Here is a 26,393-nt window from a genome sequence, read left to right as displayed (position 1 = left end):
TCCCAAGTCATGGCAAATCTAATTGGTATCAACACCAACCCTCACCATTGACAAGCTTAGGCTCTTCTTATACTTCTGGGAACTAAAGCCAAGGATATAGGAAAAGGTTAACAGGTAGCTCAACTATACACTGCCTCTAAATATTTCTTGCTCTAAATATCTCTAATCTTCATACATCTCTTTCTATTCCTTACAGTACCTAAGATAGGACTCAGACAAAAGAACTATTTTGGAAAGTATATCAAAAAGCAGAGACATCACTTTCCTGACAAAGGTCCGTCTAGTCAAGGCTATGGTTTTTCCTATAGTCATGTATGGATGTGAGAGTTGGACTACAAAGAAAGCTGAGCGCCAAAGAATTGATGCTTTTGAACTGTCGTGTTGGAGAAGACTCTTGAGAGTCCCTTGGACAGCAAGGAGATCAAACCAGTCAACCCTAAAGGAAATTAACCATGAATATGCATTGGAAGGACTGATGCTGAAGCTGAAACTCCAATCCTTTGGACACGTGATGTGAAGAACTGACTCATTGGAAAAGACCCTGATCCTGGATGAGATAGAAAGGCGGGAGGAGAAGGGGACAACAGAGGATGAGATGATTGGATGGCATCACCAACTCAATGGACATGAGCTTGAGCAAACTCCGAGAGATAGTGAAAGACAGGGAAGCCTGGCGTGCTGCAGACCATGGGGTAACAAAGAGCCGGACAAGACTGAATGACTGAACAACAATTTAATTACCACACCTCATAGCAACTACTGATACGAGGCAAGGGAAATGCTTCGTTCTTTTTTTGATCTTTCTCCAATTGCTTTGAATCATTTTTTTCATTTTTCCAAATGAATTCTATGAAACATGCTTTAGGTTCACTGAAAAATCCTATTCAGTGCAATTCCAACTAAAATGCCAATTAATAGATTCATCTAGGAGAGTCAGGACCCTTACAACATTGAGTTTTCTTATCCACAAACATGGCCTCCCACCACTGAATTCAGGTGAATATAGCTATCAAATAGCTCACTATATCTAACAACTAAATTCTGTCATCACAAACTATAACACGTAGTACAGTAAGTCCCCTACATACAAACCTTCAAGCTGCAAGCCTGTGTTCACATGTCCAAGGCAAGTTAGTTCCCAGGTCTGTGTACACTGCCACGGGCAGGCGTGCTCCCCAAGCGGGTGCTTCTGGGTGTGTTACTCTAGAGTCCTGTATAGACTATGGCAGTCCAGTGCTTTATTTCAAGCCCAGGATGTCCAGAAGCAAGCGGAAAAGCCGCAGTGATGCAGCTGGTCCTACTGTGCTTTCCAAGGCACTGTATCGCAAGATTAAACATGTTTGCTTTATTTTTCGTCTTTTATGCATCATATGTGTGACAAGTGTTATAAACCTATCAGAGTACAGTACTGCATAGCCCACTGTGTCAGTTGGGTACCTAGGCTAACTTTGTTTGACGTCATGAACAAATTGGAGTTATGAATGCACTCTCAGACTGGAACTCATTCATATGCAGGGGACTTACTATATTCACAAAGATGTACTATACAATGCACTAATAAAGTCACCATGGGAATCGTCAAAGGAGGTTTCCTGCAGGTAGATCTTCCTACAGCGATAAGTTTTAGAACGGGATGAGGGCTCTGATCGCAATAACTTAACTCCACCTTAAACAAAAGGTTATTAGACAAGACAGCTAGACTTCTTCAACAGTAAAGACACGTATAAATATAAGTAAGTATAGTGTTTGTCAACCGCTACTTTAAAATACAAGAAAGGATGATGGTTTTATTGTATTTACTTGAAAATGACTCTACATCCTACAAAGGGTGAGGTTCCATGCAGTGATGCAAAGTCACTCTTATTTTTCTAAGAGGATAACTGTAAATTCATTTGTTAATCTTGTTTAACAAATAAGAGAACATACTTTTTTTTAAATCAGCCTGTTTATTTCTTGGAGCACTGAATGTTTTGAATCTGTGGTGAAGAGAAATTTACATATGGCATCTCCAGAAAAAGTTTATTGGCACAAATAATCTCTGAAATAGATCTCCAATTCCAGAATCTCATCAGAATTGAGATTCATACCTGTAGTTCAATAAGCTATGGCACTTTCATGTTGTTTGTTCATTAGTCTTGTTCATCGAAAAGAATAAAATATGAAATTTAATATTGGGCTGATCTAAATGTTTTTAATTAAAAAAATCTAAAGTCATAATATCACCAAATACAAAAATGCAAGATAAAGCAATGTTTGAATAAATTTAAAGATATACATGTACTTGTATTTTAAAATCATTACGTAACATCATAAAAATCAGTAACACAAATACTCTGCTTTGAAAACTAACTTTCCTTGTGCTTTTCTGAAATTTACAAAAACAATGCTAGACATGGTATTAAAAATGATGACTAGAAAATTACAGACAAAAGATGCATAAATATATAGAAAGAGAGGAAAATGAGAGAGGAGAGAGAAAAAGAATGAGTGGCAAGGTTTGGGAAATACCTTACTAAAAATTGATTGGAGTAGTGGATCTATATCTTTAAAAAAACACTGGCCTTTCCTGGTGGCTCAGTGGTAAAGAATCCTCCTGCCAAAAGGGAAGACACGGGTTTGATCCCTGGTCAGGGAAGATCCCACATGCCACGGAGCTACTAAGCCTGCAGGCCACAACTCCCAAAGCCTACGCTCCAGACTTCATGTTCCGCGACAAGGCAAAACCACTGCTGCGGGAAGCCCTCACACCCCAACTGGGGAGCAGCCCCTGCCCCCCGCAACCAGGGGAAAACCTGAGCAGAGACGAAGACCCTGCACAGCCAAACGTGAATAAGTATTTTTTTAAAACAGATGCTAAAGCTTAATGATTATTGAAGCTATTTATAAAAAATAAATAATAATGCCGACGGTTATAGAAACTGAATAAACGCAGGTCCTGCTGGGACCTCTAGTAGAAAAAAGAGTCAAATGTAAATGCCGGTGAACATGGGACATAAGACCCATGATTTACAGGAATACTGCTGTGAGCGGAGAAGCCTCCCCCAGAACACAGGTTGGCCATGTGCTGTCCTGGAGCCGGCCTTTGCCGAATCTGCAAGAACAGTGACTTCTGCTGATTTCTGGGTTGCACATGTTCACATGTTTGGAACACATTCATCTTTTGTCCCCTTCCATCCCCCTCCTAAAGATGTGTTGAGAGGCCTGAGTTCTTCTCCATCCAATCTGTACACCCCACACCCTGGAGGAAGTTATCTCATCAACCCCATCCCAGCAAAGGATTTATGAGGGACTTTTTCACTCCATGAAGCCAACATTGGTATTTGAAATCCTGGCATTAATAAATACTTTATTCCGCTCTTTGCAGATCACTCCTTTATACACACTTGTTTCCTCAATTACATTGCCGGCTCCTTTGAACGTGGCAATTACGGGTTTGTTTTTTATCTCCTCCCTCAGCATGGCTCCGTGTAATTGTAGGGACCCAAGGGGCATTCATTAAATCAATCCCTTCTATGAATGAGCATATTTTGCTGCCAATATTCAACCTACAATTAGAAATGAGATGTCCCTAGAATTTCCCAAACTTGTTTCCACTGTAAGATCTTCACTCTGGTTACCTGTGCTCAGAGGAACTGTATCTCCAGGTAGTTCAGTGGGTCTTCCAATCACACACGAGGTCTCTCCTCCAAAGTCATCTCCTTCAAGAGGTCTTCTTCCCTCAGCTCCTAACCTTGTATCCAGAGGCACACCCCCGAGGCTGGCCCCAGGTCCACTCTATCCCTTTTAAGCTGCTTCACTTTCCCTCCCTCTGACTCATCACTGCCTGAACTTCTGCTATTTATTTACTTGCACACTTGTTTCATTGTTTTCCCCCACCTCTGTCAATCTGCTTCCCTGGCAGCTCAGTGGTAAAGAACCTGCCTGCCAATGCAGGAGACACAGGTTCAATCCCTGGGCCCAGAAGATCCCCTGGAGAAGGAAAAGGTAACCCACTCCAGTCTTCTTGCCTGGAGAATCCCATGGACAGAGGAGCCTGGTGGGCTACAAAGAATCAGAATTAGCAACTGAAACAACGCACAGAACCACTGCCAGGAGAGCTCTAGAGAGCAGGGCTGTCCCCGCTCACTCCCGGGGCCAGCGCCGCACAGAGCTGACGGAGGGCTGGTGCTCACGTCACTGTAGGCGCCTCTGGCTAGCCTCTCTGGCAGGCGTGAGTCTGAGAACACCACCATGCGCTGCGGCCCGTCTCTATCAGCCCCGGACCTGGGGGCTTCACACGCGTTCATGCGTATTTCCAATCTTCACAACAGCCCTATGGCATAAAGATTGTTGGTCACATGTCAAAGATGAGGAAAGAGACCAACAGGAGCCAGCCAGCTCCTTAGAAACAACATCAGAATTAGGAGCCCAATCTCACTAGATCTGTATCGCCTTCTTCACATTAACAATTCTACTTTTCCTGCAAAGCTCCCTCGCTCCCCCAAGAGCAATTCCCTGGGAGAAATACCAAAATAATTCTGAACAAATTCCTGGTGGTTCAGGGTTCAAGAATCCACATTTCGAAGCAGAGGACATAGGTTCAATCCCTGGTCTGGGGACTAAGATCCCAGATGCTGCAGGGCAACTAAGACCTTACGGACTCAAATAAATGAATTAATTTTTTTTAAAGAATTGCTAAGTTGGATGTCATTAAAATTAAAAACTTCTATTCTGTGAAAGATAACGTCAAGAGAACAAGAAGATAAGTCACATTCTTGGAGAAAACATTTGCAAAAGACACGCCTGATAAAGAACTGTTAATCCAAAATATACAAAGAACTCTTAAAACGCAACCTTAAGGGCTTCCCTGGCGGCTCAGGGAACCTGCCTCCCAATGCAGGAGACAGGGCTTTGATCCCTGGTCTAGGAAGATCCCACATGCAAGGGAGCAACTAATTCCGTGTGCCCGATTACTGAGTCTGCGTCACAACTCCTGAGCATGTGCGCCCTAGGGCCCCTACTCTGCGGCAAAAGAAGCCCGCGCAGCGAGACGCCCCCGCAGGGAGACGCCCCGCAGCGAGACGCCCCGCAAGAGGAGGCCCCGCAAGAGGCGCCCCGCAAGAGGAGGCCCCGCAAGAGGCGCCCCGCAAGAGGAGGCCCGCAAGAGACGCCCCGCAAGAGGCGCCCCGCAAGAGGAGCCCCGCAAGAGGAGGCCCGCAAGAGGAGTCCCGCAAGAGACGCCCCACATGAGGCACCCCGCAAGAGGAGGCCCGCAAGAGGAGGCCCGCAAGAGACGCCCCGCAAGAGGAGCCCCGCAAGAGGAGCCCCCGCAAGAGGCGCCCCGCAAGAGGAGGCCCCGCAAGAGGCGCCCCGCAAGAGGAGGCCCCGCAAGAGGCGCCCCGCAAGAGGAGGCCCGCAAGAGACGCCCCGCAAGAGGCGCCCCGCAAGAGGAGCCCCGCAAGAGGAGGCCCGCAAGAGGAGTCCCGCAAGAGACGCCCCACATGAGGCACCCCGCAAGAGGAGGCCCGCAAGAGGAGGCCCGCAAGAGGAGGCCCGCAAGAGACGCCCCGCAAGAGGAGCCCCGCAAGAGGAGCCCCCGCAAGAGGCGCCCCGCAAGAGGAGCCCCGCAAGAGGAGCCCCCGCAAGAGGAGCCCCGCAAGAGGAGCCCCGCAAGAGGAGGCCCCGCAAGAGGAGCCCCCGCAAGAGGTGCCCCCGCAAGAGGAGGCCCCGCAAGAGGCACCCCGCAAGAGATGCCCCGCAAGAGACACCCCGCAAGAGGAACCCCCGCAAGAGGAGCCCCCGCAAGAGGAGCCCCCGCAAGAGACGCCCCACAAGAGGAGCCCCCGCAAGAGGCGCCCCGCAAGAGGAGCCCCCGCAAGAGGAGGCCCCGCAAGAGACGTCCCGCAAGAGGCGCCCCGCAAGAGGCGCCCCGCAAGAGGAGGCCCGCAAGAGGAGGCCCGCAAGAGACGCCCCGCAAGAGGAGCCCCGCAAGAGGAGCCCCCGCAAGAGGCGCCCCGCAAGAGGAGCCCCGCAAGAGGAGCCCCCGCAAGAGGAGCCCCGCAAGAGGAGGCCCCGCAAGAGGAGCCCCCGCAAGAGGTGCCCCCGCAAGAGGAGGCCCCGCAAGAGGTGCCCCGCAAGAGACGCCCCGCAAGAGGAACCCCCGCAAGAGGAGCCCCCGCAAGAGGAGCCCCCGCAAGAGACGCCCCACAAGAGGAGCCCCCGCAAGAGGCGCCCCGCAAGAGGAGCCCCCGCAAGAGGAGGCCCCGCAAGAGACGTCCCGCAAGAGACGCCCCGCAAGAGGCGCCCCGCAAGAGGAGGCCCGCAAGAGACGCCCCGCAAGAGGCACCCCGCAAGAGGAGGCCCGCAAGAGGAGGCCCCGCAAGAGACGCCCCCGCAAGAGGAGCCCCCGCAAGAGGAGGCCCCGCAAGAGACGCCCCGCAACAGACGCCCCCGCAAGAGGCGCCCCGCAAGAGGTGCCCCGCAAGAGGAGCCCCGCAAGAGACGCCCTGCAAGAGGAGGCCCGCAAGAGGAGGCCCTGCAAGAGACGCCCCCGCAAGAGGCGCCCCGCAAGAGACGCCCCGCAAGAGGAGCCCCCGCAAGAGGAGGCCCGCAAGAGACGCCCCGCAAGAGGAGGCCCCGCAAGGGGAGGTCCGCAAGAGGAGGCCCGCAAGAGACGCCCCGCAAGAGACGCCCCGCAAGAGGAGGCCGGAAAGAGGAGGCCCCGCAAGAGACGCCCCCGCAAGAGGCACCCCGCAAGAGACACCCCGCAAGAGGAGGCCCCGCAAGAGGAGGCCCCGCAAGAGACGCCCCGCACAAGGAGGCCCCGCAAGGGGAGGTCCGCAAGAGACGCCCCGCAAGAGGAGGCCCGCAAGAGGAGGCCCCGCAAGAGACGCCCCGCAGGAGGAGGCCCGCAAGAGACGCCCCGCAAGAGGCACCCCGCAAGAGGAGGCCCGCAAGGGGAGGCCCCGCAAGAGGAGGCCCCGCAAGAGACGCCCCACAAGAGGCGCCCCGCAAGAGGAGGCCCCGCAAGAGGAGGCCCCGCAAGAGACGCCCCCGCAAGAGGCGCCCCGCAAGAGGAGGCCCCGCAAGGGGAGGTCCGCAAGAGGAGGCCCGCAAGAGACGCCCCGCAAGAGGCGCCCCGCAAGAGACGCCCCGCAAGAGACGCCCCGCAAGAGGAGGCCGGCAAGAGGAGGCCCCGCAAGAGACGCCCCCGCAAGAGGCGCCCCGCAAGAGACGCCCCGCAAGAGGAGCCCCCGCAAGAGGAGGCCCGCAAGAGACGCCCCGCAAGAGGCGCCCCGCAAGAGGCGGCCCCGCAAGAGGAGGCCCGCAAGAGGAGGCCCCGCAAGAGGAGGCCCCGCAAGATGAGGCCCCGCAAGGGGAGGTCCGCAAGAGACGCCCCGCAAGAGGAGGCCCGCAAGAGACGCCCCGCAAGAGGCGCCCCGCAAGAGGCGCCCCGCAAGAGGAGGCCCCGCAAGAGACGCCCCCGCAAGAGACGCCCCGCAAGAGGAGCCCCGCAAGAGGCGCCCCCGCAAGAGACGCCCCGCAAGAGGCGCCCGAGCACCACGACAGCGGCCCCCCCTCGGTACAACTAGAGAAAAGCGCAGTCGCAGTGAAGCAGGAAGACTCAGCACAGCCAAAAGCAACTAACCTAATAAACACATACACAAATGCTTTTATAAAAGTAACTAAAACGGAAAAAAAAACGCAAAACAAAAAGACGAAGCAAGTGCCCGCCAGCGCCCCGCCGCGCTCCCCGCGTAGCGCGGGTCTGTCGGCGAAGCCCAGCCGCGGTTTCGGCTCCGGCGTCGCCGCTGCCCGGTAACCCGGCGCCTTCCAATTCCATCTGGTCTCCAGTCCGTAAGAGCAGGCAGGAGGCTCCGATCTGGGCTCCCTGTTCCGCACCAGGAGGTAAGGCCCCCGACAGGCCGGCCCCCGGCGCTCCCGCTCGCGGCTGCGGGGACGGGACCTGGGCAGGTTCCCCGCTGCCCGCGGTCCCGCGCGCGGTGGAGCCCCGTGGAGCGCCATCCTCCGCCCGCCGCCTGGCGCCTTCTGCCCGGCCTTGTGCAGCGGCTCGGACGCCTCAGCTGCCGGCTAGAGGCCCTGGGCGCCCACAGCCCCACCCCAAACCCCACCGCCGAGTTCCCAGCATCTCGACGGGGTGGCCCTCGGGGACCTGAAAACGCGCGCGCACCCAGCTCCCTCCTGACCTCAGTAAGCACTAGGTTCTGCAGAGATGTCTGTGGGATAGAGCCCTCGCCCCAAATGCCCACCCCGCATTCATCCAACACACTGGGTTGGCCAAAAACTTCGTTTGCATTTTTCCTACCATTTCATGAAAAAACATGAATGAGCTTTTTGGTCAACCCAATACATGTGTCAAACTTCTATATGCCACTGTAGTGGTTGAACAGGGTCCCCCCCTCTCCACTTAAAGACCTGCCCTGAAAACCTGTAAATGGGACCCTATTTGAGGAAAGGGTCTTGGTGGATGTAATTAAAGATCTCACGATGAGATCGTCCTGGACCAGGCTGAGTGCCAAGTGCAGTGACCGGTGTCCTTAAAAGAGGCAGACAAGAAAATGATGCACAGATGAACAGGGATGAAGGTCACGAGAAGGCAGAGGCAGAGGCTGGGCTGTTAGGGCCGCAAGCCAGGAGCGCTGCCGAGAGCCGCCAGGAGCTGGACGGTCCCAGGGAAGGTGCTCTGGAGTCTGAGGACAGACCACGGCCCTGTGGGCATCTTCACGTCAGACTTCCGGCCTCCAGAACTGTGGGGGAATAAGTTTCTGCTTTTTCAACCCCCGTTTGCAGTACTGTGTTATGACAACACATTATGTATGTAGGAATGTATGTATGTGTGTATGAAGCAAATACAGCCACGTTCTCAGGATGATGGCAATAATAAATTAAATAAGCAGATACATACCTTATATAATGTCTGGTTGTATGAAGGCTTGTGAGGAGGGTTGTCAAAATTCAGGGTGCCCAGTTAAATGGCTTTATGTCAGATAAACCACACATAACTCTATATTCAGCACGCATGAATGCAAAGTCGCTCAGTCATGTCCAACCCTTTGTGACCCTTTGGACTGTAACCTGCCAGGATCCTCAGTCCATGGGATTCTCCATGGCAAGAAAACTGGAGTGGGTTGCCATGCCCTCCTCCAGGGGATTTTCCTGACCCAGGGATCAGACCCAGGAATCAAACCTGTGCCTCCTGCGTTGCAGGCAGATTCTTTACCCACTGAGCCATCGGGGAATGCCCCAAATATGATGGGACTTGCTTTGACTGAAAAGGGAGTTTTTTCTTTATCTGAAATGGAAAGTTTGCTAGGCATCCTGTGTTTCCATCTGCTAAATCTATCAAACCTATTTATAAAGATGTGACCGGGCCAGGTTCTGGGCAGCCCTGAGTGGGTGGTTGTGGAAGGCTGTCTGATGAGGGATATTTGAGCAGAGAACTGGATGAAATTAACGGGTGAGTCATGCAGCTGTCAGGGCAAGAGTGTTTCCGGCCGGAGACAGGAAGGGCAAAAGTAGGAGGTGGGATGTGGTAGCAAGACAGCGATGGCAACCTCATTCTCTCCGCGAGCCAGAATGTTCCTAAATGGAAAACACAACGCCTGTGTGACAGTATTCAGCAAGCTGTTGATCTCAGCTTTTAATGAGCTGGACTTAGATTATTTAGACGTCAAGCAGGTCTGGTATCCAAGTTTTATGAGCCTCTTAAATAACCATAGGCAATCCAGCAAGTAATAAAATAAACCAAGGCAGCCCAGAGTTGCCATAGGAGGAGATGTTGACATGTAATTAAAGCAGAGCCCAATATTTATGTGCCTTTCTCTGCAACAGATTTGTTAACAATAGCTTAAGTTATTTCACTGACTTTCAAATTGCTGGTGCTCCTGGAATCCATTCAGAAAGGGAGGCTTTACTTAATTGGTAAAGTTTTTCTTTCTTCCAAATTACAAAAATGCACACACATCCACAGAGACACTTGCGTGAAAATGTTCACAGCAGCATTTATTCATGGGAGCCAAGAAGTGGAAACTTCAAATGTAAAGTTGCTTCATTTAGTCAATAAAAACACGAGATGTTTGGTTACATTCACATTTCAGATAAACAATGACACATTTTTTTCTAGCATAAGTATATCCCACATGATTTGGAGCAAATTAAATTGGGCATTCTGTATTTAATCTGGCAATCCTACCCAAATGTCTGTTAATTAGTGAATGGACAAACAGAATGTACCAGGGTTCAGACAGTGGAATACTCTGGCCATAAAAAAGAATGAAGAACTGATAGGTGGTTCATCAATGTGGATAAACCCCTAAAACATGCTAAGTGACAGAAACCAGATGCAAAGGACCACATATTGTATGATTTCACTCATAAGAAATATCCAGAAAAGGCAAATCTGTAGAGACAGAAATTAGACGAGTGGTTGCTTGGGGCTGAGGGTAAGGAATGAGGATTAATTGTAATTGAACCCTAGGTTTTTTGGTGAATGATGAAATGGCTTAGAAATGCCTTATAAAGATAGTGGCACACTTTGGGAAATTTACTAAATACTTTTTCGTTGTACACTTTGATGGTTGAGTTTTAGGGTAAATTATATCTCAGTAATTTTGACTGCAACAAATAAAAAAGCAGAGACATGGGTAAAAATATTAAATGCATCCACCTGTCTCCCTCCTCTTTGAGGTAACCAATGTTATCACACAGTTTGGTGTCTCTCTTTCCACACATTTTTTTCAGCTTCTACAAATAAAAGCAAATATTTTCGCATATCTCATACATGTTGTTGCTGTTCAGCCGCTAAGTTGTGTCTGAATCTCTGCAGTCCCATGGACTGCAGCACGCCAGGCTTCCCTGTCCTTCACCATCTCCCGGAATTCGCTCAAATTCAAGTCCTCTGAGTCAGTGATGCTATCTAACCATTTCATCCTCTGCCACCCTCCTCTCCTTTTGCCTTCAATCTTTCCCAGGATACAGCTCTGCAATTTGCACTCATATTTTACTATATCATGGACACACCTTCAGGTGAAACTATAGAGATGTATTAAGACGTAATTCTTGTAAATACTTGCTAAATCCATGTAAAGCTATCTTACAGTTTATTCAGAGATCTTTTCATTTACTGATGAAGATTCAGACTTTTTCCTCTCTTCCCTTATTGTCCTCCCTTCCTTCCTTCCCCCTTTTGCCCTTTCAAACTCTGCTTCAGTAAACATTTGTTAACATATATCAAAGAGTCACTTAAAATTAGCACAAGGTAAGAATGTCAAGATACCGAAGCATCATTAAAGGTCAAAAATTTCACCTCATGTTGAAACTGTGCTCTTAGATTAATTTAGACTTCATATCAAATGATGAAAAGGTTAAATTATGCATCCACCATCACAAACATTTGTTCTTTATTTTAAACACACAAATATGCATTTGTGACCTAGGTATTAGACAAGGTATATTTCTCAAGTATAGCAGGCAGTACTGAGAAGAGATTCAAGCTCTAAAATGCAATGTCACTGGGCTGTGGGACTCTAGTTCTTTTTACCAAGAGCTAGATACAGAGATAAGTAGAAATATAAAAGTACAGACCTGTTTATCATATCTCTGAGCATATATGTAAGCACCCGGGGGAAAGCTAATGAATTATGACAGAATTTATTATCAACAAGGCAATTGATGAGCATCATTATATCATTTAAATACATACACGGTACGTACCACTGTGGCATCCATTTTCCCCATAACGGAACTGCGTCCTGCGGTGTCTTTTTCAATATCACATGAACAGTGGACTCAGGTTTGGACCACAGCCTCCAAATATCAAGTTCTCAGTGCTATTCGCCAGGGCTTTCCAGGTGCTAAAGGGTTCAACTGCCAATGCAGGAGTCCCAAGAAATGCGAGTTCGATCCCTGGGTTGGGAAGATCCCCTGGAGAAGGAAATGGCAGCCCACTCCAGTATTCTTGCCTGGAGAATCCCATGGACAGAGGAGTCTGGTGGCCCACAGTCCATGGGGCGGCAAAGAGTCGGACAAGACTGAGCCCACCTCACACGCTGTGCTGCTCACTACTGCTCTAGGAAGAAGTGTTCTGGCCAAACATATCTCATACTCTGCTGTGTCCATTGTGATGGGAGTCTTGGGACACCAAGCTAAAATAGAACATCATTCCCATCACCGTGGAGAGGAGCCAGGGAGAGGCAGAGGCGCATGAGCAGAAAGTCACAGCCAGCGTGGCGAGGAGAGGGGAGCACTGGGTGCTCAGAGCACCCCGGCCCCCACGAAAGGCTCTCAAGGTAACGCCTGAGTTCTCTTCTTTAACAGTTAGCGCATAACTGCTCTGTAATGGTGTGTTAGCTCCTGCTGTAAACCCTGTGGATCAGCCACAGGTACACTTACATCCCCTCCGTCGGGAGCCTCCCTCTCGGCCCTCAGCCCGCCACAGCTCTGCAGGTCATCACAGAGCTCTGAGCTGAGCTCCCGTGATACGCTGCAGCTTCACGCGTGTGCTCTACTGGCACACGCGTGTGCATGTCACTGTTCTCTCTCGGTTCCCCTCACCCCCTCCCTCCCCCACGCCCACCCACACGCCCCTGCGTACCTCTGCGTCTCTGTTCCTGCCCTGCAAACGGGCTCATCAGTGCCGTTTCTGCAGATGCGTGTATGTGGCTAATATAACAGTATTTGCTTGTCACTTTCTGACTTCCTTCACTCGGGATGAGCTCAGTCTGTCATGCAGAGCTCAGTTTCCAAGGAGCCTCGTCAGGAGGAAGGAGGGTGGCCCCCCAGAAAGAGGAAGCCTTGTGAGAAAAGGCTCGGAAGTCAGAAACAAGCTGAAGGGCCAGAGGCAGAGCAGCCAGACAAGCTCTTGGAAAGTACACCAGCAAGAAGAGGTGGGAGGTGAGTGAATCTCGGGGATGCTTTCGGCTATTCAATACATAAGGGGCAGACTCAGTAGGGAATTTATTATTTCACTGAACAAGAAGTCTGGAGGGAGGGCAGCTACAGGGATGGTTACAGGGATGGTTTTGCTAGTTCCAAAACTGTCTTTAGAGACTGTCTCTTACCTTATTTCAGTATTACCACCCTCAGGATATTGGTCCTCAGACTTTAGAGTTCCAGGTCTTGAGATGGCTGCACAGTTTACGGCATTTCTTCCTTTCATAGCTATACCTGGAGGAAAATGAGAGAGCTTCTCTAAATTGACAAGCATCATCCAAGCAGACTAACTCTTGTGTCTGTTGGGTAGAATTTGGTCATGTGTATGCATGTTCAGTCACTCTGTCGTGTCCACCTCTGCAGCCAGCCAGGCTCTTCTGTCCATGGAATTTCTCATGCAAGAATACTGGAGTGAGTTGCCCATCTCCTCCTCCAGAGGATCTTCCCAACTCAGGATCAAATCCACGTATCCTGAGTTGGCAAGTACATTCTTTACCCCTGAGGCACTTGGAAAGCCTGAATGGGGTTACATACTACGGGGTGGGGTGATATGCTAAACCAAGTCACTCAGCAAAAGGAGTGAGATCATCCCACTACAACGTGTTTGGACCAATCAAGCTTCACTCCCCAGCTTCCCCTAATGGGCTTGGATATTTGGTGGAGGGAAGAATGGGTTCTATGACCAAGGGAGAAGGTGGGGATTATCTTGGCCACAGTGAATTTAGGGATACAACCAAGGGCTAAAAATAAAGGACCTCTACTTTATCATACAGCTCAGTTTCCCCAAATGTCAGCCCCATGAACACTGTCTTCACAGCTTTTTGCTCTATTCATACATTCCTATATTTTGTATTTATCTCTATTGCAACTTTTGTCATATTTCCAAACTACCTGTAACATTGTGCATTTGATATTTCTTTTTAAATTACCACCTTTTATGAATAGTAGGTATGAAAATTTTACATCATTTCCAAAGGAAAGACAGTAAATAACCTGCCATAAATCTAAGGCAAACATATACTTTTATTTATACTATAAATAATTTATAATAATTAAATATTGATTTGGGCTTTCTTGGTGGTTCAGAGAGTAAAGAGTCCACCTACAGTGCAGGAGACCCAGGTTTGATCCCTGGGTTAGGTAGATCCCCTAGAGGAGAGTGACTACCCACTCCAGTATCCTAGCCTGGAGAGCTCCATGGACAGAGGAGCCTGGCGGGCTGCAGTCCATGGGGTCACAAAGAGTCAGACATGACTGAGCAACTAATGCACATATACACAAATATTAATTTTTGTTGATAATTGTTTATATAAGAATGTTCATTATCCATCAGTTATATTAACATATTAAGATAAATACCACATCGAGTGGCGTCACCTACTCGATGGATGTGAGTTTGAGCAAGCTCTGGGGGTTGGTGATGGACAGGGAAGCCTGGCGTGCTGCAGTCCGTGGGGTTGCAGAGAGTCAGACACGCCTGAGCAACTGAACTGACTGAAGATAAATACAGAATACAATGCCTATAATGTAAATATATTTTAATACATGATATAACACAAAATGTGATATATATTACACACATATAAATTGTGGTAATCACTAGGAAAACAGTAGAGCCTATGAATGTGCATAGCCAATCTATTACAGCTTTGAGGGTTTATTTCTTCTGTGCTAATGCCTCTAAAATAATGGTTTCTGCTTAACCCCCAGGGCATAAAAAAATATTAATCACTGGCAGAGAGGCCAAGGCATAAAATATGCATCATCTTCATTCCCCTCTTATATTGGATTTTAATTTCAATCAAGGAGGTAAAGGGGTTCTTTGGTTGTTGATGTGGTCCTTTCGGACAAAAGGAAAAATTTAATGAATGGTTTAATTCCACAGCAGCTTCAGCCTTATATTTATCTACTAGCACAAAGTGGAGAATTAATGGAATATCTCTAGTCTTGAGCTTTCTGAAGATTCTGACCCCTACAGCCACCATCATCTTGCAATATTCTTTGACCTCTGTATTTTCTGATACCTCAAGCTCAATGGGTTCAAAACCAAACGGTTAGTTATTCTTGCCCTTCTTTTCCTGCTAATAGGACTTCTCATTCAATAACAACAATTACGACACCACTAGACTGTTTTTAACAATAACATGTAATTACCTATTCTGTGCAAGACTCTGCAATGAATGTCTGACAGTCATTGTCTCCGTGAACCGTAACAGACTCACTGAGAAACAGACCATCCCACAGAACCCTACACTGGGAAAAACCTGCAGAGGGAGGGACGTATGTGTACCCGTGGCTGATTCATGTCGACATATGGCAGAAACTAACAAAAGTTTGTAAAGCAACTATCCTCCAATTAAAAACAGAAAAGAAACTCTCATTCTACCAATACCACATACACTAAGGAATAAAATACCTGACTCAAAACTGAAATCTATTGGAATTTGTCTTTTTTTTTTTTTGCTTTCATTTCTCTGTTTGGGGAATATTTCTACCTTATGATTCAGAGCTTTCTTTTCATTATAATAGAAACTAAAAGGTGAGGGTGGGATGTTTTGAAAGAACAGCATGTATATTGTCTATGATGAAACAGATCACCAGCCCAGGTGAGATGCATGAGACAAGTGCTCGGGCCTGGTGCACTGGGAGGACCCAGAGGAGTCGGGTGGAGAGGGAGGTGGGAGGGGGGATCGGGATGGGGAATACGTGTAACTCTATGGCTGATTCATGTCAATGTATGACAAAACCCACTGAAATGCTGTGAAGTAATTAGCTTCCAACTAATAAAAAAAATAATTAAAAAAACAAACAAATAAATAAATAAAGATAAAAATGCTGGATACTTTCTTTCCTAGATGCTATTGCAAGTAAGACATCACAGGACACATGTTCTAAGCTCTGACTTAGACACATCCACTCCAGACTTTGAATCAAATTAGGAGGTATAAGGAAGGTGCTAGTAAGAGAAGGAAGGCAAGGAAGGTAAAGAGTCTTAGTAACATCCATTCTCTGGGGGCCAGCAGATAGTGGTTCTAGCAGCAGCAACTCTTGAGAGTCCCTTGGACAGCAAAAAGATCAAACCAGTCAATCCTAAAAGAAACCAACCCTGACTATCCATTGAAAGGACTGATGCTGAAGCTGAAGCTCCAGTACTTTGGCCACCTGATGTGAAGAGTCGACTCATTGGAAAAGACCCTGATGCTGGGAAAGACTGAGGGCAAGAGGAGAAAGAGAAGACAGAGGATGAGATGGTTGGATGACATCACTGACTCGACATGAGTTTGAGCAAGCTCCAGGAGACAGTGAAGGACAGGGAAGTCTGGCGTGCTGCAGTCCATGAGGTCACAAGGAGCTGGACAAGGCTTAGCAACTGAACACCAACAGCCACCTGGGGCTGCAGTGGTGTATAAACCATGTATCCCTGCCCAAAGGCTTCCCAGGTGGCTCAGTGGTAAAAAACCTGCCTGCCAATGCAGGAGACACAGGACACGTGGGTTTGATCCCCAGATCAGCAAAATCCCCTGGAGAAGGAAATGGCAACCCACTTCAGTATTCTTGCCTGGAAAATTCCATGGACAGAGGAGCCAGTGGGGCTACAGTCCTTCAGGTCAAAAAGAGCCGGACGCTTTTTGAGCGACTGAGCACACACCATCTCTACCCAAACAGCTATGAAATCTGTCTCCAAAGGACTAGTTTGGGGCGTTGTTTGTGGCTGCATAATCTCCGAGCTTGTCTTTTGCCCCTTCCAGGGAAACTGCGAGCTCCCCGAAATCTTCTAGCAAATCCTTCCCTGCTAAAACAAATAAGTGAAGATTTCTGTTGCTTGCATTTTTCAGAAAAGCCCTCAGTGATGCAAGCGTTTAATGCTTGTTCCAGATCATTTGAGGGGTACCTCTATTAACCACTCCCTAACTTCTAACATGGAGAAGGCAATGGCACCCCACTCCAGTACTCTTGCCTGGAAAATCCCATGGACGGAGGAGCCTGGTGGGCTGCAGTCCATGGGGTCGCTAAGAGTCGGACACGACTGAGCGACTTCACTTTCATTTTTCACTTTCATGTACTGGAGAAGGAAATGGCAACCCACTCCAGTGTTCTTGCCTGGAGAATCCCAGGGACAGGGAGCCTGGTGGGCTGCTGTCTATGGGGTCGCACAGAGTCGGACACGACTGAAGCGCTTAGCAGTAGCAGCAGCAGCAGCAACTTCTAACATCTATTTAAAATGTATTTTTGTGGGAATTCCCTGGTGGTTCAGTGAAGGGACTCAGAGCCATCACTGCCAGAGAACTAAGATTCCTCAAGCTGAGCAGCATGGCCAAATGAAAAAAATAAAATAAAATGTGTTCTTGAAGAAAAAGAAACAGAAACAGTAATGTGGTCTGCTATGACTATTCTTTCCCTCTCAAGCTCTTTAAATCATGTTTGAATGATGAAATACAAAATTATAACACTGATAGAGTTTTCAATGTATGTGAATTCCATACATAAAACAACTAAAACATAAAACGGGGAGGATGCAGGGACCCATATGGCTTCTATATTTCATGTGAAGTGGTAAGAATTGATTCTGAGTATATTGCTAAATGTCATATACATACATACACACATATGCACATGTATATGCACGTGTGTGTGCATGCTAAGTCGTTTCAGTAGTGTCCTACGCTATGTGACCCTATTGACTACAGCTCGCCAGGCTCCTCTGTCCATGGGATTCTCCAGGCCAGAACACTGGAGTGGGTTTCCACGCCCTCCTCAACCCAGGGATTGAACTCCTGTCTCTTGCATCTCCTGCATTGGCAGGTGGGTTCTTAACCACAAGCGCCACCTGAAAGGCATATATATAGATATATTCCAAGATCAACCACTAAAAATTTATGCAATAATTTTGTCCAGACTTGGGCTTTGCTGACTGGGTTTTATTCTTTTTAATCTGATCATTTTATATATATATATATATATGTGTGTGTGTGTGTATATATACACACACACACACATCTATCTATATAGGCATATCTATATGTGCACGAAAGACTTTTTTGTTGCATGTCTTACAAGGGGAAACAACTTTATGCTCCTCATCATTCAAATATTTCTTTTCTTAGCAGTTGGTTGAAAGAATTAAGCCATCTGCTATTTTGGGAAAAAGAATGAAAATCATCGAAAATAGTTTTCAATAGTTGGTGATGAATTCATCCTTATTACTACACATTTCCTTGCCTTTCTTACTAATATTTCTAATAACATACGGAAGTATTCGTTGAATCATGATCCATAATCATCACTTCTAAAGTATAAGTATGACTCAAATCAAAATAAGTGCCAAATTGTTGAGTAATCTCCATCTCCTGGGCCTACATTCTAAATTTGGGTTAATTGAACAGTATGAGGTATGGTTTGTGCCAGAGGAGAAAATACACAATTTCAAAAATTGATGGCATCACGGATAGCCTAAAATAACTAAATCAGGAAGTTTGTATATGAAACTTCTTCTGGACTCATAAGTAATGATTGCATAAGAGGAGACTTTAGGGTAGAACAAATCTAATCACTGGAGTCAGACTGCATGAGTTCACCCAGGAACAACATTATTCCTTTAGTCTGACACCTGAAAAATTATCTGATATACAGTTTGCAATATATTCCCAAAGCTGTAAAAATGAACAAAGCTTTTCAATTTTGTTTTGCCCAGTAGGTCTAAACAAATGGGCAATTTTCTTATTATATGTCTAGAACTATTTGATGGATAGTGGCAGAGAACAAGACAGACAAGGTCTCTGCCTACTTAGTTCTTACGAGAATCTAACACCTAAGACTTTATTCTAAGGAAAATATATGAATATTTAAATCAAATATTTAGCCATGAGAAGATACATGAGCACAATATATTTAATAATGAAAACCTGGGGAAAACCTAGCAGTTCAAAAGCATAATAGGAGACTAATCAATAAAATAGCATACACCAATAAAAGAAATGAAATATAAAAATAACACTACAGAAGAATATTAAATAACATACAAATATGATTCAAATATTTCAATTAAAATAAATAAGCTACAAAACAGTGTGTGTGTATGTGCACGCACACCCTAAGTCACATTTGACTCTTGGACCCCATGGCTGTATCTCGCCAGGCTCCTCTGTCCATGGGATTCTCTAGGCACGAACACTGCAGTGGGTTGCCATTTCCTCCTCCAGGGGATCTTCCCGACCCAGGGATCAAATCCTCATCTCCTGCTGCTCCTGCATCGGCAGGCAGATTCTTTACCACTCTGCCACCTGGGAAGTCCTATACAATATAATCTCAGGATATATATATAATCCTGAGATTATATATATACTATATATACAATATAATAATTATTATATTATTTATATTATATTTATATTTATATATATTTATATTATATTTATATTATATATATTATATTACATAATATATATTATATATATAATAATTATATATATATAATTATATAATATAATTCTCATTTTTAAAGCCTATGTGTATGGACAATTTCCTGTAGCTGCCATAATGTGCGCATGTTCAGTTGCCTTAGTCGTATCCGACTCTTTGCAACCCCATGGACTGTAGCCCGCCAGGCCCCTCTGTCCATGGAATTCTCCAGGCAAGAACACTGGAGGGGGTGGCCATGCCCTCCTCCAGGGGGTCTTCCTGACCAGGGACTGACTGGGGTCTCCCGCTTTGCAGGCAGATTCTTCACCACTGAGCCCCCAGGGAAGCCCGACGGCCATAATAAATTACTGCAAACTGGATGGCTTTAAAACAACAGAAATGTATTGGCTCGAATTTCTGGAAGCCGGAATTATGAAGCCAGGTGTTGGCAGTGCCGGTTTCTTCTGGAAGCCCTGAGGAAGAATCTCTTGCTTCTGCTCTGGTTTCTGGTGGTGGCCTTGGCAACCGTGGTTGGTCCTCGGTCTGTAGGTGCCCCAGTCCAGCCTCTGCCTCCGTGTTCACACAGCATCCTCTCTGCGTGGCTTCTCCTCATCTTCTAAGGACTTCATGCGTGGAACTTGGGGCTGATCTTCATCAAGAACGACCTCATCTTAAGTAATAAAATCCTCTGCAAAGACTGTCCAAGTAAGATCCCATCTGAGGTTCCAGTGGACGTGAATCTGGTGGGGACACCATTCAACACGCTACAGACAAATAGATGATAGAAAGGAACCACTGGACAGGCACACCCTAAAATGTTCAGTCTGATTGCTCTGTGAAGGCGGAAACATAGGTAATTTTTATTTTTTCTTCTGCTTTTCTACATTTCCTAGTTTTTTAAATAAACGACAAGTCATGTGCAACAAAGACAACAGCATTTTAGAAATTATTCTCATGATAATATTGCAGGATGGAAGGTCTGAGTTCCTGGAGAAACAGAATCAACAGGAGATGCATCTTACCTCTCTATCCTGAGGAATATTATACATAATATCTACATCATAAGGAAGTGACTCACAGTTATGGAGGCTGGGGAGCCCACACGCTGGAGGCCCCGGGCAGCAGATGACGGCTCCAGCTCAAGTCCTGAGGCCTTGCTTGCAGCCATGGAAGCTGACGGTGTGCTCTGCGGCCTGGGTCCAAAGGCAAGAGAAGGCTGATGCGCCAGCTCTAGAGAGTCAGACAGTGAGAGAGAATTCTCTTTTGTTTTTCTGTTCTATCCAGGCCGCTCACAGATTGATGGGGTCCATCCATATTGCCGAGGGCCATCGGCTTTACTCAGCATATCAATTCAAATGTTAATCTCCAGCCAAAACACCCTCACAGACACACCAGAATAGTGTTTGACCAAATATCTGGGCACCCCGTGATAAAGTGACCCATAAAATTCACCATCACAGAACATCACGAGTCATTTAAAATAACTACTGGTTTATTTATGAGGGATATTTTGAATCACCGCTATGAAAGGAAAATGAAAGTCGCATCCTAAGAGAAGCCTTTTTAAAAAATTGAAAAGAAATAGTTAATGAAAATAAACTTCTGTTGTTTAAGCCACCCAGTTCGCAGTACTTTATTATGGCAGCCCTTACTAACTAAGATACTAGGAGTACAGACCATTCTGAGGAACATCGAGATTTACAAATGCATTTGCCAGTAGGACTTTGAAGCAGGAGTAAAAAAGGGGGGTGTCAAAAAGACTCTGAATTTAAGGACATCTCCCTCTGACAGGGCCTTCTGACTAAACACAGGAGCGATGGGGTATTTTAGAATCACCAGCTGCTTTTCTTTATGATTACTCCTAATTTCTAATCCCTGCTGGGCCAGAAATTATTTTTATGGCTGATGTAAAATTCAATAGCTTACAGGGTATTCTTTCATGCTATGACTGCAATTATTATTAAGTTGGTGAGTAAATTGTTCACTTATCTGAAGTTCTGAAATGATGGTCACTGTCAGTCTCCCAATATTCACAAAATTCTCTTGCAAATTTCTGCTCTTTCCTATAAAGTTTTAATAATAATCATGCTAGGCATTCAGAAAATAATTTTGCAACACTACGCATACTGCCAAGATTTAATCATAGTTAACAGACTTTTATATTTTCTTTAACTCTTTTTGTCTTCCTCTTTTAAAGAAAATAAATCGCAAATTTGACTTAAACCTTATTTCTTATATCTTCCCTCTACTTCTTCCCTGAAATGATTACTATACATATTTTTAGACTCTTACGTGTCTATCTATCTATATACACACACACATACACATATGGGGCTTCCCTGCTAGTGCACCAGTAAAGAATCCTCCACAATACGGGAGACCCAGGAGACACGGGTTCGATCCCTGGGTCAGGAAGGTCCCCTGGAGGAGGAAATGGCAACCTGCTCCAGTGTTCTTGCCTGAAAATTCCATGGACAAAGGAGCCTGGCAGGCTACAGTCCGTAAGGTTGCCAAGAGTCAGACATGAGTGAGCAACTGAGCACACACACACACACATTTATATACTCACAAATAGACACAAATGTATGTATATATGCACACAATATCTATGTATGTCCTTATAATGTATTCTGAAGTGGTATACAATATCATTTCCTGTTCTTTAAAAATATAGATAAATGGTAGACCATTTTTTTGGCTCAATACTATGTCATCGAAATTTATCCTTATTATACCTGCAGACCTCATGCAGACCTGCCATTCATTTCCCTGCATGAATGAACTGCAGTTTATTTATCAGCCCCCCTGCTGATGGAAAATGAGCTTGTGTCCCTTTTCCAGCTCTGATAAATGCCAGCAGTGAACATCTCTGCATTCATCTCCTGATGCACAAGCAAGTTCTTCTCTCTCCTCAGCTCAGTTCTCAAGTCTCCCCTGTGTCCTCACCTGGAGACACCTCAGCCTTCCCCGAAGCCCTGCCCAGAGGCTGTGTCAGCTCTTCAATGAGTTTGCTGATAAGGGCTAAATAGAGGCAATTAAATCCACTTGCATTTGTAACTCGGGCTTGGGTTTGAATCCAAGTCTCCAGATGTTGGGCAACATGCATCATTTAGTGGGAAATCACATTAAAAGGATGGTGCTGTGTCCTCAGTGGATGGGCTGATAATATGAGAGGGCAGTTAAATATTCCACCCATCACCTCACTGCTTGAGGGAGAAAATATTAAACTCGCTGCATTACCCAGTCTCAGAGGGAACCACGAATCCTGACTCCATTAACGAAGGAGAGCTTGTTCTAAGGAGGGGATTTGGTTGGGGAAGTACTCTGAGATTTCCCATCTAACCCATCTAAACGGCAATCAACTTCTGTTAAAGAGGTTGATTCATGGGGATAAGAGTTAATGCCTTGATAGTATAGCTTTATTATAACCTTTTATGGTTTTTTTGAGCTTTGTGTTAAAATTCAGGACTTCCACTTTGGAAGAGCCCAGGCCGGGGCAGCCGTTTCCTTCCCACCTCCAGGGACGTGGCGCCGTGACAGTGTGTGGTTGATGAGACCAGGTGTTCTCGGACACGCAGATGGATCACCGACTACAGCAGAGCTGTTGTTACTTTGAGAGCTTGTGATCTGAGGCAGCGACACTCACTTTATATACATTGCCTTACTGAGTACCGAAAGCCATCCAACAAGATAGGAGTCACTGGGAATTCCTTGGTGGTCCAGCGGCTAAGGCCCTGCACGCCCAATGCAGGGGCCCGGATTCGATCCCTGGTCAGGGAACGTGATCCCATATGCCACAGCAGCTAAGATCCAATGCAGTTAAATAAATAAGTACATTAAAAAAAGAGAGAGATAGGAATTGTTATCCCCACTGCAGAGACAAAACAGTGAAGCACAGAGAAGTCCATCAATGCACCCAAGTTCACGCGGCAGACTGGGCCGGAATCCGGGTCTGTCTGCCTCAGGACCCTGGGCTTTGCCTCCTGTTGGGGCTACACTGCACGCGCTAGTGAGAAAAGATGGACCGAGCACAGACTCCCCTTCTCCCGATCCAGCGGCAAGGAGAGCCGGGCTCCACGAGGAAAGGGGTCAAGGCTCCCCGATCTGCCAGAGTCCAAAACTCCTTCCAGTCATGGAACATAGCAGGAGCTTCTGAATAAATAAGGAAGGGGTGACTCCGCTGATCAAAGCAAGCTTGATGGAGGCGTCACTAAAGAGGTGAAGCGCAAGTCAGCGTTTGCAAAAAGAAGGCGCTGTGTTGGGAAAATCATTCTTGGTGGGGAAACAGCAGGAGCAAAGGCAGAGCTGTCAGAAGGCACAGCTCAATGGGAGCCTGAAGCGCTGATGACAGAAGATCTCAGGAGGGAACGAGGCAGTGGGGGCTGGCGAGAGACCTGGGCCCAGACGGAGCAGGCTCTTCAGAGACACGCCAAGAGATGTGGAAACAGAAGGGAGGCGCCATGAGTGTAGAGAGCAGAAATTAGAGGGGGCACCTGTGTTTCCTGCCTGCCCAGCACCGTGTCCTCTTCCGTCTTTGACACCCAGATTTGTCCTGAGGGATCAGCTCTCCCGCACCCCCCTGAGGGGTTCCAGAGGTGTGAGCGCCCCGCCTCCCCCGAGGACAAGGCCCAGGCCCTGTGCCCCAGTGCGTCATTCCACTCTCCTGAACGTGTGGGTCGGCTGAAGACTGAGCGCATGGCCTAAGCAAGGATCTCAGATCTGAGCCCAGAACTCCCGTCCTAACTGCTGAGAAAGGGAAGTTCTTTTCTCTCCTCTCCCTGAAGCTACTGAGCTCAGAAAACACAACCCGGGAGCTGTCACTCGAAGAAGACCTTCCTGAGAAGGAAGCCCAAGTATATGGATAAAAAGGTGGAGATCCAATCACATTCTCTGGGCCCTGAATCCAGCCACACCTGAAGCCAGAGCTATCCTTACCCCATCCAGATACATGATTCAACAAATGCTCTTCTGAAACAGTATTTGGAGTCCATATAGCAGTTCAAAGTCCAACCTCTGGAGTCAGGTAGCTAATTTCAAATCCCGTCTTTGCCATCACCAACTGCAAAACCTTGGGATGAGGTGACATATATAAGCGTCAGAACACTACCTGCCCTGTAACTAACCTCAGTGTACATTAACCATTATTACGAAGGCAGTTTTATTAGTTGTCTTGTAAATCACAACCAAAATATCCTGTGGTGGTTAGCTTTATGTGTCAATTTGGCTGTACTATAGTTCCCAGTTATTCAATGAAAGATTAATCTAAGTGTTGCTAGGAGGGCATTCTGTAGATGTGATTGACATTCCTGATCAGCTGACTTCCAGTAAAGAACATTACCTTTGATCATTTGCGTGGACCTCACCCAGATGAAAAGTTAAGAGCAAGCTGAAGTTTCTCTGCAGAAGAATTTCTGCCTCAGGGCTCAAGACATCAGCCTAGAATTTCCAGTTTGCTGGCCTGCCGTACAGATTTCAGACTTGACAGGCTTCATAATCATGAAAGCCAATTTCTCAAAATAAGTCCCTACCTGTCTATCTATGATGTATCCATGTATCTTGAGAGTCCCTTAGACTGCAAGGAGATGAAACCAATCAATCCTAAAGGAAATCAACCCTGAATATTCATTGAAAGGACTGATGCTGAAACTCAAATACTTTGACCACCTGAAGCAAAGAGCCAACTCACTGGAAAAGACCCTGAAGCTGGCAAAGATTGAGGGCAGGAGGAGAAGGGGACGACAGAGGATGAGATGGCATCATCAGCTCAGTGGACGTGAGTCTGAGCAAACTCCCAGGGACAGCGAAGGACAGGGAGGCCTGGTGTGCTGCAGTCCACGGGGTTGCAAAGAGACGGATGCAACTGAGCAACTGAACAACCATCCACGTACCTATCAGATACCTATAATTTCCTCCCACTGGTTCTGTTTCTCTGGCAAGTGCTCACCAATAACAATACCTTAGTAATACCGTTTTCTAAATATTTTTAAAGTATTTTTTAAAATTACTGTATTATTCTTATTGTTATTTTATTTACTTTTACTTTTTGGCCATTTCGCACGGCATGTGGGATCCTAGCTCCTGCCCACAGATTGAAGTCATGCCGCCGTGCACTGGAAGCATGGAGTCTCAGCCCCTGGGCCGCCAGGGAAGACCCATCATTGAAAACTAGAAAACAGGGACTCCCCTGGCAGCCAAGGTTAAGACTCCACATTTCCTCTGCATGGGGTGAGTCTCCGATCCCTGTTTGGGAACTGAGATCCCATCGCCATGCAGTGTGGCTGAAAAATAAATAAAGTAAAATTCACACTTCCGTTCATTAAAACATTTTTTAAAAAGATAGAAAGGAGAAACTAAATAATTAACATGGAGCTCAGATGATCTCCCCTGATAAGCTAGGGTGCTCCACATAAAGACTGCTGCTGCTGCTGCTAAGTCACGTCAGTCGTGTCCGCCTCTTCGCGACCCCATGGACTGCAGCCCACCAGGCTCCTCCGTCCATGGGATTTTCCAGGCAAGAGTACTGGAGTGGGGTGCCATTGCCTTCTCTTAGCAAACTATTAATGTCTTGATTAAGACCCCCACTTCTTTCCCCTAAACTTAGTAAGAAATGATGCAGGGAAGGCAGATCTACTCTGAAATAACGGCATTGTAAGGGTTTAAGTTAACACCCTGTATGATGGCAGGAGTTGGACGGCACATGGTGTTTTTCTGGGCCCTTGAGAGTCTCCTTGGTGCCAGAAAACTCTTCGTGTTTTTTAAACACTGCAAAAGTGTCTCCCTTTTCCCTTCAACGCACGGGATCGTCACCACATAAATGATCTAACTACATATAACTATACCAGAGAGATGGGGATTTATATTCATGAAGAATCCACAGACACATAATTCATGAGCAAGGCTGACACAAGTGAGTAATCAAAGGGCCTCGGTGGACCATAGATCAATTCTAAATCTTCGATATATTTAGTGCATCGTTGAGTTATTCAGCTCTTCATCTTGGAAATTGTCATCGAGGAGATTGCACTCTGGGCTTGTAACTGCTCGAATATAGGGGCTTCATTTTC

General features: G+C 46.8%; 1 protein-coding gene across 1 annotated transcript in view; it reads left to right on the top strand.

Moving 5' to 3' along the window:
* The first annotated feature begins 4,978 nt into the window (after positions 1 to 4,978).
* LOC136157207 (basic proline-rich protein-like) overlaps positions 4,979 to 26,393 on the top strand; it is an 84,974-nt gene continuing 63,559 nt past the window's right edge. Inside the window, exons 1-3 of the mRNA XM_065919199.1 lie at positions 4,979 to 7,561; positions 7,741 to 7,797; positions 7,885 to 8,190. Of these exons, the coding sequence (XP_065775271.1) occupies positions 4,979 to 7,561; positions 7,741 to 7,797; positions 7,885 to 8,190 (2,946 nt within the window). The remainder of the gene's footprint in view (positions 7,562 to 7,740; positions 7,798 to 7,884; positions 8,191 to 26,393) is intronic.

This window comes from Muntiacus reevesi, chromosome 2, assembly GCF_963930625.1.
Source record: "Muntiacus reevesi chromosome 2, mMunRee1.1, whole genome shotgun sequence".
NCBI lineage: Eukaryota > Metazoa > Chordata > Mammalia > Artiodactyla > Cervidae > Muntiacus > Muntiacus reevesi.
This window is presented reverse-complemented; position numbering and strand designations above follow the sequence as displayed.